The sequence below is a fragment of the Carassius auratus genome, chromosome 24 (genome assembly GCF_003368295.1).
Source record: "Carassius auratus strain Wakin chromosome 24, ASM336829v1, whole genome shotgun sequence".
In the NCBI taxonomy this organism is placed as follows: Eukaryota; Metazoa; Chordata; class Actinopteri; order Cypriniformes; family Cyprinidae; genus Carassius; species Carassius auratus.
In genome coordinates this window covers 441,890-456,697 of record NC_039266.1, presented here as the reverse complement: position 1 = coordinate 456,697, position 14,808 = coordinate 441,890, and the positions used below count along the sequence as shown (strand labels likewise).

Here is a 14,808-nt window from a genome sequence, read left to right as displayed (position 1 = left end):
TTTAATTATAATAATATTACTGTTTTAACTGTATGTTTTATAAAATAAATGCATCATTGATAAGCATATAAGAGTTATGTATTTGTATATATTTGTATTTATATAAATATTATTTGCATCTCAAATTTAATAAAGCCTATGCAAAATAGACATAAAGCTTCCATGTATATATTTCAGATGACACCAGGTTTTATGGGATTCAATGTAGCTTTAATTCACAGCACAAAATCATGTTTTATCCATGACAATCATAACCATCTCTTCTCTTTTCTATCCTGATATGCAGTTGGATCACGAAACTCGCTCTTAGGAGGGAGAAACCATTAAAGGCACAACACATCTTGGAGCTTTTAATACTTTCCGCTCCTGTGGTCCACCTGCTTCATGGTCCTTTTGACAAATCACTGGGCTTTGTAGCCACATAAACAGTTTTCTTTGTTGTTTTACAACTGAATAGTTTCAGTCAAAACTCAATTCAGTTTCATTCAGCGGTGTGACACATGCAAACACGATGATGATCTCAGACTTCGCTCTGCATGCGACAAGGTGGTGAACAATGTCCAGAAGATATTCTAGGCTTGGTTGTTGAGTGTGAAGCACCATCTGGAACTCCAGATTGGTCTGTCATCTCAAAATGATCTATGGAGTTTGAAGAAGATACAGATGAACGCTAATCCACCAATTTCAAGTGTAGTGAATTTGAAATCCCCTTCAGATTGTTCAAGGTCTTTAATATCCCCTGCATTTGGCGCTTTGTATCCCAAAATTGAATCCATAATGTCTGGAAGATGCATTGGGCATTATACGGGAGAATAGCCAATGGTTTAACAACTCAGGATTTTAATAAAGGCTCTGCGGAACTCAGTGTTGAATGTGGTGTAGATGACTGGATTGAGAGCGCTGTTGACATAGCCGAGCCAAGTGAAGGCGCTGTAGACCTCAGGAGGAATGTGACAAGCTCTGCAGTGAGTGTTTAGGATGTGGGTCACAAAGAAGGGCAGCCAGCAAATAAGAAAAACCCCTGCAAGACAAAAACCACAAACAATGAATCAACAGGAACACATAACAGCAAATGTGGTAACATCCATTTAAAAAAAAGAGCTAAAATTGCCAAGAAATAAAGCCAAGAGGCTTTTCAGATGAACTTCTCTTCTAAGAGTTTTCTGAAAAAAATGACAAACTGCTTTGTTGAAAATAAAAAACCAGGTGTTTTTAGCACTCAAAAACCTTGACCACTTGCAAAATAGTCATGTGACAACCCTGACCAATTGACTTTGAACTGAGGCAGCTGAGCCATTCCCTCGATCCAAGACATCTGTCTCCATGAGTGTGATTTAATTTCCTCCTTAATTAAGCAGACGTCTCAGATTACCATCAATGTCATTTATCACTTTACAGAAAACTGACTCATGGGTCATCAGTCCATACTAATACAGACAAATTGGTTATTTGGTACTTGATGTTGTATAAAACTAGTATGTTGTAGTCTGACTATACTTTGTAGGTGTTGCATGAAGCTATTGGCATTCAGCATCTTCCTTTTTTCCCCAGGTGGCTTCTCGTCGCAAACTGACGAGCTGTAGCACATGCCAGACGCAGGCTGAGCTTCACAGAGCGACTCTGAAACCCACTTTCAAAATGTCAGATGAGAAACTAAGTGAATCATTGATTGAAAAAATAGTATAGTGGCATGTGCTCGGGTTGAAGGGGGGAGGCGTCAGGACACCTGATATGAAAGAAAAACAGTTTTGCAATAGTGAAGATAAAAATCACGAAATCAATTTGCTGTAAGCAATCAGCAAGACGATGAATTTCATAAATTACATGTCCCTCCCCATCACCTCGGAGACATGTGAAAGGGATGAATATCAGTGCTGATAATGATGTGCGACAGAGGTCGAGTTAATCAAGTCAGTGAAATTACAAAATAAAATGGTGATAGCTTCACCTGGGATTTGATCACTGGAGTTCTTATTCTCAATGTGTCACACCACTAGACGTGTTTATTAATAGTTATTTACAAACATTTGGGTCAGTATATTTTTAAAGGGATAATTCACCCCAAAATTAAAATTCTGTCATTAATTATTCACCCTGACGTCGTTCCAAACCTGTAAGACCTCAGTTCATCTTTGGAATAAAAATGTGCATGTGCATGATTTTTCTGCATGTGAACAATGAATGTGTTACACCTTGTTTACATTAAGAGGAAAGCATGCACATGCATCGTGATATACTCCAAAAATATTTCAGTGTTCCTGGTTTTACTGAATCTTTAATAAAGTAAATGCATAAAGAAATAAAAAAATCTTCCCTACCCCAAACTTTTTAAAAGTAGCTCTTCTTATGAATCTTTGACCTTCCATTTAATAAGTGATTGTTTATTGTAACTTATTATATAATGCATATATGATCTCAAGTGGGGCACCAAGGGAAAACAGACAAGTGAGTTTAACCTTCAAAATTATGAATACAAATGGCCTTGGGCCAAAACAAGATAGAATATAAAGTGAGACAATTTTCAAGTTCAGCGTAAATTAAATGTCGCATCACTGTGTCACTGTTTTTATGATGCTCAGGGCGACAAATGGAAGTAAAAAACAAACAAGTCAGTCAGTATGCAAATAAATGCAAGAAGCAAGACCAAACACAATGAAGTATGCAAATTTTACAATGATGCCATTACTGTTAAATGGCAAACGTTCTACCAATGTTAACCAATGTGATTGTCCAACTTATTTAGTTTTATAAAAGCATACAACTTGATGAAATTACTAAAATAGATTTTTTATGTATTAAAGCTTAAATGTATTTGTAGAAAATTTTGAAAAAAAAAACTGTTTGGTTATGCAGATTGTTCAAAATTTCTTCTTTTGTGTTTTGTAGAAGAGTGAAATTCATACAGGTTTGTAACAACTCGAGCATGAATAAATATAACAGAATTAAATTTTTTTGGGGTGTACTATCCCTTTAAAGGAGAAGCGTGTAATTTCTGCACCACTAACCACCCTAGAAATGCTAAAATATAATTTTTGTTTGTTTGTTATAAACGAATTTAATAATAGAGCCTGTACAAGCAGCACAAGCCTCTCACCCAGAACGATGGCCAACATCTGTGTGGCTTTCTTTTCCTTGGAGTGCATACTTCTACAGCGGACCTGACTGGGACACACCATGATACGAGCGGGCCGCGGCGGATGCAGGGTTGTGTGTGTGCGTCCGTTTGACAACTTCTTCACCTCGCAGCTCCTAACGGTCACCTGCTCCTCGTCCCCACCCTCCTCTTCCTCACGGTTTGCATCTTGCTCAGTACGAGCAAAGGATGCCTGGCTGATGCTGCAGTAGTTCAGCGTGATCACAGGAGGCAGCAGCGAGTTCTCGGCAGGGGCGGTTTGAGGCCGCTTACGCCACAGGCAGCTGGCGAGGAGCCGCGGACGCATCACCTGCTCCTTGGTTTCCTGAACAGATAGGGAGATGAAATGCAGGCATGCAAACTTCAAGGTGTGCTGCATATCTTTATTCCTGCAAGCATGTCTGTTCTATAATTAATTAGCACAAGGAGGTATGCTGTCCTCATTTCCTTGAATAGAATGATATCGTCTCAAGGACTTCTGAGTATTTTTGTTGCAGTATGAAGCTGATTTCACACCGCCTTACACATTGGACTAGTTTTGGATTGCTTTCTTGACTTTGCAATTCCGTGAGAAAGGGCAATGAACCAGTAACTCTTTGGCTACTAACTACACATTTGCTGTTTTTCCAGCCATATCTTCTTAAAATCATAATTTCCAGTAACCAAACCTTCTCATTGGATATAAAATAGTAATGAGAAATACACTACATTATTTAAAATGTAACTTTTAAAAAGTTATTTTAAAAGCCTTTAGATTTTTATAGATAGCGGATTATCTTTTTCAACAAAATAAACAGCAAAAAAGTAATTTTCTATTCACCCAAATGGTAAAATGTTTTTGAATTATTTTAAGATTATATGTAACAAAATGTTTACACTTTTAGAATTTTTTTCAGAATATCTTATGAAATGTTATTTCTAAAGTAAATTTATATTCTTGTATTATCTAGATAGAAATAAAGAAAACATTTCATGGTTATTATAATATATTTTAAATATAATAAACAATTTTTTTTTTGTACTCAATCATTCAAAAGTTTAGGGTCATTATGATTTTTTATATTCAGCAATTGATCTTAAGTATCAACAAAAATATTTATGATGTTTCAAAATATTTCTATTTAAAATAAATTCAAGTATGTATCCAGTAAGGTTTTAAGCAGTACAACTGTTTTTAACATTGATAATAAATGTTTAATGAGCAGCAAATCAGCATATCTGAATGATTTCTGAAGGATCGTGATACTGAAGACTGGAGAAATAGCTGCTGAGCATTCAGCTTTGCCATCACAGGAGTAAATTACATTTTAAAATATATTAAAATAATTATTTTAAATTGTTATATTGTTTAACAATATTACTGTTTTACAGTATTTTTTGCAAATAATCAGTATTTGTGAGCATAAGAGATAAAAAAAAAAATACTTATCAACCGTAAACTTCTAAACTTCTAAACTCTAAACTATCTCTTTTAATGCAAATATCTTATCAGTCACATTGCATCTCCTCTTTTATACAGCTTATTCAGTAGACAAGTAAACTGCTTTCAATAAATTGAATAAAAACATGTATTGATATGATTTAAATACAACAGATTTAAATCATTAAAGCCACGATTTTAATATTAATACATGGGAATTCATATACATTAATTTACTTTAAATTATTTACGTTTTTTTAGCTGCTAACACGTAAGTATTAGTATGTTTTACTGCTATAATTACGTCTAAATTGTACGTTTCTATGTGCATGAAAACGTAAGTAAATGTACGTGTGGTAGAACAACATTTAACGTAAAAATACACACGTATTCTCATGAGATCACGTTGTTCTCTTTGGAGTGTTACAAGCATGAAGATCTGTGAAGTTGCAAAGACTAAAGTCTCAAATCCAAAGATATATTCTTCAGTTAATCAGTATCTCTTTAATTTATATCACAGCTCTTAGCCCTGGGCCTCAGCTAACAGCTGCATTGAACACATTTCCTGTGGCTCCTTACCAAAGCTTCCTAACTTTGATGTGGAAATGTTTTCAACAAACAGAGTGTGCCAGTGAAGGGAGTAAATCACCAGCCAGAGGAAGTTGGGGGCCATACGTCAGAGCCACAAATTTTCAGTTCACAGCTTACAGCCGCAGGGATAAGTCTATGGAGGCATGGCATCAGAAACACACTCGCTGTGCTAAAACAGGAGGGAGAATGCTGCCAGCAATCTCAATATACCTTGTAAGATTTCTTCACAGGCTCTGTTGCTCTGAGAAGCCTCATTTCATGCAAGATTAGAGTAGTCACACATTTCTGTACACAAATGCAGACACACAATGGTATACGCACATTTATCACATTGATCCTGATGGGGGAAAGGTCTCTTTTCTCTTTGTGAGTGTTGTCTTGTAAACACGTCTCCTGCGGAGAAATGTTAAAGAGTCAGCGTGTGGAAAACAAAGGCTCTAAATTACAAATTTTTAGACCTTTGAAAATATCACAAAAAAAAACTAAAAGAAAAAATTACAGTAGAAGAAAATAAATAAGAAGTGCTACATACATTAAGTAATCAAATTTATAAAAACACTACATATTCTCCACTGTGTAAGTTAAATATATATATTTCTTCAGTTGCAGAAGTCATTTAGTAAAGTAGTGAGAGATTTTCTCTTATTTTGTTGTTTGATTAACATGAATGAAAGCAGGAATATTAGACTGCTGTCACTTTAAGAGCTTCCCGGATTCAATCTACTGTTCTTCTTTCTCACCTGTTTGCTTTCACTTAAGATGTACTATGTTTATGAGGATACTAGCAAAGAAGGATATTTTGGACAACTGTATATATTTAACTATTCAAGGCCTATAAAGTGAACCCCGTTTAACATTCCCACGCTCTATGAGCACCGTCTTCACTTGCGCTGGCCTCTCTGACAGCGCTCTTTAAAACTGTACACGTATATAGCGAAATGAGTTCTCTTTTGCTGCTGATTGCATTTTAACGGCTTAAAATCACTTGTTTTCAAACTGCAATTCTTAAAAACACGTGCAAATGCATGCACAAGTTTTCATGATCACATAACACAGCAGCGTCACGTAAGCATGTAACCACTATAGAGACGATAGTCCAAAATCTAATGTCTTCCCGTATATCGCGCACCCCTATTTTTTCGTCCAGGGACGATTTTTGAAGAACAATATCAGACCTCATTCATTTTCTTTGAAATGACCAAAAAATAAAAAAAAATAAAAAAAGAATCTTGAATGTCACACAAGTTTGGAATAACACGAAGGTGAGTGAATTATGACAGTTTTCATTTTTGAGTTTACCATTTCTTTAATGGGGTCATATAATGCGATTCAAATTACAAGCTCTTGGTGCATGAAGATCTGTGAAGTTGCAAAGACTAAAGTCTCAAATCCAAAGAGATATTCTTTATAAAAGTTAAGGCTCATTCAGACCCCCCTAAAATGCCTCGTTCTAATGCGCCCCCACTTCTCTACGTCACTATGTGGGAAGATTTACATAACGCTGCCCAGATGTTCACGCAAAGAAAGAAGGTGTACCTTTTATTTTCATTGTAGTATTGTTGTTTCCACCATTATGTTGAATAAACGCTTTGTGTTTGGTTGTGAAAACGAAACAACTTTGTTTGGCCTTCCAAAAGAGGACGATATCCGCTTAGTCATGCTTAGAGCTGACTTTGCACTGTGGATTGCCGAATAGGCTTTCAACGTGGACGAAGTGGAGTCCAGCCTGGGGTTGTCACATCTGGTTTCCACAAGCTGCTTCGTTAAATTTGCTGCCTGTGCCATTCCCAAGCCACTCACTCAAGGCAGTGTGTGACGTTGTTTCTTTGTGAAAGCGAAACTATTTTGTTTGGCCTTCCAAAAAAGGACACGATTAAAAATAATGTTTATATCACGTTTATAATGGGTTATAATGTTTGTGTCTCATCACTCCCGCCGGACAGGGCATCCCAATATGTTAAGGGGCGTAACATTTTCGTAACACATTTGATTTATTCGGCCAGTCACAACGCACTGGATAGCTGACCAATCAGAGCACACCTCGCTTTTCAGACCGACGAGCCTTGTAAAAATCGACGCGTTTCAGAAAGTGGGGCATAGAGGAGAAAAAATCATGTACATTATACGGAAAATAAAGTGTTTTTTTTACCTTGAACCATATAAACACATTTCATTACACCAAATACACAAATAATGTTCTTTTTAACAGCATCATATGACCCCTTTAATAAAACCCTTAACGCTGATTGTTTCGTTTTAAATATGAACAGTACAAACCCCAGTTCTGTAAATCAATTTATAGCTCATATATGTAAGTCTGTGCTTGGACTTCATTTTCTTTATTCAAATTAGATAGAATGGGAAAAGGAGCCTTTTTAACAGGAAGAAAAATATTCAGGGCAGCCTACAAAGCCTTTTCTCCATATCAAATTTTGCTCCAGTTAGCTGGAACTAAATCTTGCAATAAAATTCCTAGGGCGCGTAGCTGAATGGCTTTTTCTGGAACTTTTCCAAAGACCTGACTGTGCATCTCACTTTCACAGAGAGGCAATGATACAAAGGCTCTGTCGGCTGATAGGGAGAGTTGTTTCACTGAATAAAACAACCAAGTAATGTTTCCTAACAAAGACAGACTGGATTCCAGGCTTCTTGTGATTTAAGTGAAATGTAATACAGAGTTTCGATCCAAGATTGAAGTTGGAGTTTAGATGTGTTTCTAATCTATACTTACCACCGGTAACTGATACTTCTATAGTCATCATGCACAGTTATTGGTGGATTATGTGTGTTGCAAGTAGAGCAGAGAATCCAAAACAGTTGGAGGAGATCACGTGTGGAGGTGAAATGTGAGAGTCCTGTATCTACTCTTACCGCAGATAGTGGTAGAGATGATGGCTGAACTTTGCCACTGCCTTGACGGAAGGTGATTCTCTTCCGTCTCCTTCTGAGAAAGATGTAGATGCGCACGTAGACCAGAAGGGTCACGATGAACGGCAAGTAAAACGACACCACAGAGGAGTAGATAACAAAATCGGGATTTGAAATCGAGCACACTGCAGGGTTATCTGCAAAAACAAACACACGACATATTTGTCATACTTTACAGTAGATACATTTCGCCGGTGTTGTGATTCTTTTGTTTGCTGTAACACCAGTAAAATATTCCATTGTCTAACATAAAGTAATAAAGATTGAAAATCACAGATATGAGGTAATGAGTTAGTGTGGATGTATGCCAGCTGTGTTGGAAGTATAATCAATACTATCAGCAGTAATCTGCGATGTATAAAATTGTATCTGCGGCAGCATAATTAGAGCCTCAAAGTCCTTCTCTCCCATCTGCAGTACATGCAGCCAAAGCAGAACAAATCACATGCATATCTGCGAGGCTTGTGTGTGTGTGTGTGTGTGTGTGTGTGTGTGTGTGTGTGTGTGTGAGTGAGAGAGAGATGGCATTCATTATATCTCACCATGAAACTAATTAACTGATTACTCAAATTAAATGAATGGTTTATTTCTTTGCAAACTAATTTATCAACATCTGATTGTAGCTCAATGAAAGCTATATCTATATAATTGGCCCCCAAGATAAAACTCTAATGCTTTCTCATATTTTGAAACTATATGGTTGAGGAAGCTACTTGTTGATTATCATGCAAATGTAGAACATCATGTAAAGTAGTTGATTTACAGTTAAGCTACGCTTTTGTAGATAGTTAGATTTTTGGTTTTTGGTCAATGGATATTATTAAAAACACAAACTCTGAAGATTTTCTCAGAAGATTTTTTTAAAAGTGTTTTTGAGAAAAGTCTATTCCTCAAGTAGTACAAGTTATGTAACCAGATTACTTTTTCATGTAACTAGTAAAGTACCACTTTACTTTTAAATTTAAAATCATTTAAAAACATAAAAAATCTTGCTGACATGAATTTACATTTCCTCAGGCCTATATTCGTTTCACTTTTGGTGTGAAAGGGCTTTCACAGTGGCCAAAAATATTACTTTTTTATATTAAAAACAAACAAGCAAGCCCAGCCCAGATTTAAAAAGTGATATAAATCATGACTTTACATACAAAGTAACCCAAGTAACGTCATTAGTAACTTATGGGAGTAACGCAGTATTGTTATGCATTACTTTTAATAGTAACTTCCCTCAACACTGCTCACTAAGACTGAATTTATTTTATCAAAAAATGTAATAAAAACAGTAGAACTGTTACCTATTATTATAACTTAAATAACAGATTTCTAATTTAATGTATTTTAAAAGAATATTAGAAAATTCAGTTGCACAAAATTAAACTTTGCATTCACACAAATAAATTACTTTTAAAAATATATTCAAATAAAAAGCAGTCATTTGAATTGTAATAATATTTCCCCATTTGTATTTAGTTCACTGTATTTTGGATCAAATAAATTCAGCCTTAGTGAGCATAAAGGACTTTTTTCAAAATCATAAAAGATCTTAATTATTCTAACCTTTTGGATCTTATTTAAGTTTGTTGACAAAATTAACCATTTGCAAGCTTATGCATTTGAAGTTTATAGTCTCTCTTTTCTAAAAAAATATTGATGACTCATCTATGAAGACCCATGTACAAGACAAATTTTTGTCCAGTCAAAAGCTCTCTAGAATGTGATTGTCCCGCCCCCAATACCACCCACAGTGCTACACCTTATGTGATGTAATTCATGAATATCTTTTTATTTTATCACAACCCTCTAGTTGAACAGCTCACCTGTAGTGTTGAATCCAAACAGAAGAGGGCAGGAGACTGCAAAAGCAAGGACCCAAACTGTTGCAATCATGACTGAAACCCTTTTGCGGGAGCTGTGAGTGGTGTTGTATAGCACTGGCATCACCACGGCTGTATACCTTCACAGACGCAAGAATTAATCTCAGAAGAAATGGGAATGCTGATTAAAAAAAGGTCACATTCACTGAAGCATGAAAAGTATGAGTTATGAGATTGAACAACATTTTAAAATGACCCCGCAAAGTAATTTTTCTTGTTCTGATATGAACAAGTGATCAAAGTCAATTTCAGATAAGCTCTAACTACAAAGCTTTTTTTCCGCATCTGCCACGAAGTGTTAAATATCTGATTACAAATGAACACTGAATGACATTGAAAGAGAATTTGCAACATCTATACACGGAAGAGGGATAAATTATGCTCGACCATTTCAACAGAATGATGCACAAACGCAATTATATTAACTCTTCATGAGCGTTTTTTACATCTACTGTTCTTACAAGTACAGAATACCACAGAGGAAAGAGAGAGGTGAACCAGCCAGTCCGAAAGGCGTAATCAACCTAAACATGTTCTGTTTTCTCCCCCAGCTGAAAATTTCTCATACATTTTTATCTTTTCTATTAAATCGTTTCGTCCTTTATGATCAGCATCTCACCCTTGCCCTTATTCAACTAATTAAACTTCAGTATGTTTTCGCACTCATGCCATGCAATCAAAATGAAAACAAGGACCCCTCCCAGCTCTATGTATGAAGGTGATAATGATGCACCTGTCACTTACTAATACCATATGAAAGGAATATTTTGGGTTCAGTAAAGGTAATTTTTGGCGTAATGTAGAATAGTTTCGACTCATCCCTTGTTTAATTAAAAAAAGAAGCGAAAAGTTGAGGTTACAGTAAAAGTGCAGTCACATCATTATACGCAATTTTTTGTGGGCAAAATCCAGTCATTTCAGTAGGAATCCATGTGAATGGAAATTTCATTTGAATGTGAAAGATTTCTTCATGCAGATTTTGCATTGGGTTCAGTTGGTCATACATATTTGCCACACTGACCCTGATTGATTTGATTTTTGCAAAATTTTGCTAATGTCATTTTACCATAAGAGACTTAGTTTGGAAGTGAATGAGGCCAATTTTTTTGCGGGATTTAAACGCAGAAAAAGTTAATTTACATTGTAAATTACATGAATTGAAACTTTATTATTATTATTATTATTATTATTATTATTATTGCATTATTTGAGCTTAAATCATTTGTAAATTATTTGTTAAGTTATTTTTTTATTGTTATGGTGACAAAGATTTAGAATTAGATCATTTCATACAGAAAAAAAACTTTGCAGTAAACTGTTTTAAAAATAATAAATTTTTCTTTCGTCTGAAGAACATTTGAATAATCTAATGAATCTTGATTCACTGTAAAGAATTGTGATGGATGTTAAAGGTTCTTCATGGATGCCAACAAAGAACCTTTAAAAAGAAAGGTTGTTTGTAGTAAACCCAGAATAATGAATTCCTAAAAAAGAAGCACTAAAAATCAAGCCAACATTTATTACTAGCTCCCTACCTGTCGATGCTGATGGCACACAGGTTGAGTATGCTTGCAGTGCACATCATCACATCCAGGGTCACAAAAACATTGCAATACAAGCGACTGAAGAGCCAAGCTCCACCAACCACCTGCACAGGTACAACAGGATCATATTAATGTACATAATATGTCCAACTGAGCAACTTATTTCTAGCCGCACTGCCTGACATATGGTTTCTTCAAAGTTAGGAAGGAGAGAACTCTTTTTGACAGTCCCACCTTTTATCCCACACTCGTTTTGCTAATAATGAATGTCCTACAGGCGAACCCTTGGCCCATCTCTCAGAGGGCCTACAACAATAAAGCCCATTCGAGTGTCAAGGGAGGTGTAATAAGGCTCTGGCAGTGATGAATGAACTGCTTGCTCCAGAATCAGACTGCTAGGGTCTAGGTTGTAGCTCTAAAAGTAAAAATTGCAGTTTTTCATTGATGGATGAAAGAATTTTATCCTTAACCAAAGTGAAAAGTAATTATTGATCATTTAGAAGACACTGAATCAAGTATGATGGGATGAAAACCCAGAAGACTAACTCACAATGGGTTCCCTCAAGATTTCCCTATGGGCTTTTTATAATGGGGTTTTACAATTTATGAGTAAAATAAGGTCTGTGGTAAACGTAAATGGATGGTATTGAATGCTTTGTTCTCCAGCACACAGTCACACCCTGAACATTCTTATTTATATATTACAAACATATGGCTTTAAAACAATTATAACAGCTTTACAAAATTGTGCTTTTAATGTGTGTAATTTACATTCGAAAGCATGCTGAAGTATCATCTTGGTTTGACGTATACCACCAACCTAAAAGCCTAACCCCATAATAAAGCCCCATGAGAAAATCTCTGGGTTTTGACGTCATCCCTGCAGCACTCTCCAATATTGCTTTTTACTGATTATTGCTGATTTGAGTCTTGTTTCTTATGTCAATGTCTAGTAATCAACTACACAGCACAAATCTGTGGATCCCTCGAGACATTATAAGTGGTTGTTTGTTTTTGCATTCCACATGCAGATTTTGCAATGGTTTCAGTTGGTCAAGCGAATTAGCCATGTTGACCAACAGAAAGCTGCTTGGTGTGAAAGAGGCTTCTCTGTGAGCTGTGCTTTATAGACATCTAAACTATAGACAATAGATCTTGGATTTATTTTTATTCCACCAATATGACTGTACCATAAGACACAAGTTGGTTAAATTGGTCATGTGAATTGGCTGCATTGAATAACAGAAAGCTGATTAGTTTGACAATGACTGCATCAGTGTGTTTAATGTATAACCTGAGGGAATGATCAAATGCACTCATCTAAACGGACCATGCTTCAGCATAATGTAGCATCCAGAAGTCTGATTCAGTCCAAAGAATCTGATTCATATGCAAAGTTGGAAGTCTGGTTCATGCTAATGAGTCGACTTGTGGTCATGTCTCATATATTCATTCTAGTGAATTGGTTTGTTTTAGATGAAAGAGAACATTTTAATAATCTAAAGACCTTTTTCAACTATAAAGAATCTTTTGTCTATTGAAAAGATTTTATGTATCTTTATGAACCTCTTCATTGAACTGTCAATGCCAATATAGAACCTTTTATTTTTGTATAGTAATAGTTGTCAATACAGAAATGCTCTGAACTATAGGCTACGGTAAGGTTCTTGTCTACTCACTTCCAAATAGACCACCCAGGGCATGACCAGTGAGGCAACCAAGAGATCAGCCACAGCCAAGCTGACCACCAGGTAATTGGTGGTGGTCTGCAGAGCTTTCTCTCTAAGCACAGCAATACACACCAGGACATTCCCAAACACAATAGCTAGGATGAGTAGGGAAAAGAGCATGGCATAGTAATTCCGCTTCACTTCTTCAGTGCCTGATATCAGGCTGTAGTTTCCCTCAGAATGTTCTGAGTCATTCCACTGCCATTCACTGCTGCTAAACACTGCCATGATTGAGGAAGATCTGGGGAGAGAGAAGACTTTTTGTGGGGATCAAATCACAAACATCAAGGGACAGAAGTTTTGACAACATGCTGTACATCGTAACATTTCTAGTGTGTCTGAAACTTGTGTTTATATGCAGACGTGCCTGGATTTTATATACTGCAAAGAGACTCGGAGACTGCTAGGGATATGACAAGTGTTCGGTGACTTTAGTTGACATGTTTTCTGATTCACAGTGCAGCTTTTATATTTTTGAAAATTCTATTCAGCAATAAAAAAATAAGGTATCACAAAAATCTATTTTGCCATTTGGTGATACATGCCTGATTTGTCACATCAGAATATGCGATGAACACCTGTCTCCTCCAGTCCATTTTATGCAACCCTTTACATTTGGTTTATAATAAATTAATAAATAGATACATTAAGGCTAATAATGCACAATTGATTCAAGTTAAAAAAATTATAATGTTATATTTTAATAATGTCAGATGCATGCAGCTCCAATAAAAAAAAAAATCATATTTAATTAATCTCAAAGTTTAACTAAATAAAAAAAATCTTTAACATGGATGAACTGATGTAAGGAAATCAAAAAGTTGCTATTTTTTATTTCCGAGTCCTGATATAAAGTCACCTATTGATGCTCAGGAAAAAAAAAATGCTGGCGATAATCTGCACAAATGCGCCCTGAAAGCCAGTGAGAACGCATGCATTTATCCAGTCGTTTCTGGATAGCATCGCTTATCATTCTATAGGTACTTCATCCATGCAGCAGATTACACAGTTTATAATGTGTTTACCTGTTAAGCCTCTCCAGCGTAGAACCAAGACATAACCACATCTGAACGCACTTTCTCTGAGATGAAAGTTATCGGTCCTGTAGCTCTTAGCGCGAGCCGTTGGTGCTGAGAAAGGGGCTCCATCCTCACCGCGCGCCGGACGAGCACAGCGTATGTGAACCTTACTAATGCACAGCTCCAAAAATACTTCCACAAGATGCCTTTGTGCATTGAATAACTCCGTGCAGCCAGTACCCAAATGGATTCGCACAGAGCTTGATTAGCTCGGGTGGTTACAGTCTTGAGACGAGCGCTTCACTCCCGTCTCCAAGAGGTCTTTTTACGCACGACGCATCTTTGTTCTCATTAGTTCAGTGCTTGATGGTAGATCAAATATAGCTATATTGAGGTTAATCCAGGTAGGTGATAGAATAAAAGAGCTAATCAAAAAGCACAACTGTAAATCATCTAATGGCTCTAAAGGTATTCGCGTCCCGCTGACGTTTGTTCACGCTCAGGATGTGATTGCTAACGATTGTCTGAAAATAGCAGTTACCTGTGACAGACCCAGCCGACCTATTAAC

The 14,808-nt window shown here is 36.2% G+C and overlaps 1 protein-coding gene across 1 annotated transcript; it reads right to left on the bottom strand.

The window, feature by feature from the left end:
* Nucleotides 1-209: 209 nt before the first annotated feature.
* drd3 (dopamine receptor D3) lies at nt 210-14,802 on the bottom strand. The gene is made up of 8 exons (XM_026201741.1): nt 14,246-14,802; nt 13,170-13,461; nt 11,482-11,594; nt 9,890-10,026; nt 8,016-8,209; nt 5,466-5,537; nt 3,095-3,458; nt 210-1,021 (listed from the first exon to the last, which is right to left on the bottom strand). Exons 1-8 carry the CDS (start codon nt 14,284-14,286, stop codon nt 825-827), a joined length of 1,410 nt encoding a protein of 469 aa, XP_026057526.1. The 5' UTR covers nt 14,287-14,802; the 3' UTR covers nt 210-824.
* Between the last annotated feature and the right edge of the window lie 6 nt (nt 14,803-14,808).

Coding starts and splice junctions, on each gene's coding strand:
- drd3 (XM_026201741.1), bottom strand. CDS start 14,286: ATGTGGTTATGTCTTGGTTCTACGCTGGAGAGGCTTAACAG. Junction 10,027..11,481: donor TGTGCCATCAGCATCGACAG/GTAGGGAGCTAG, acceptor GCGTCTGTGAAG/GTATACAGCCGTGGTGATGC. Junction 8,210..9,889: donor GTTTGGATTCAACACTACAG/GTGAGCTGTTCA, acceptor TTGTTTTTGCAG/ATAACCCTGCAGTGTGCTCG.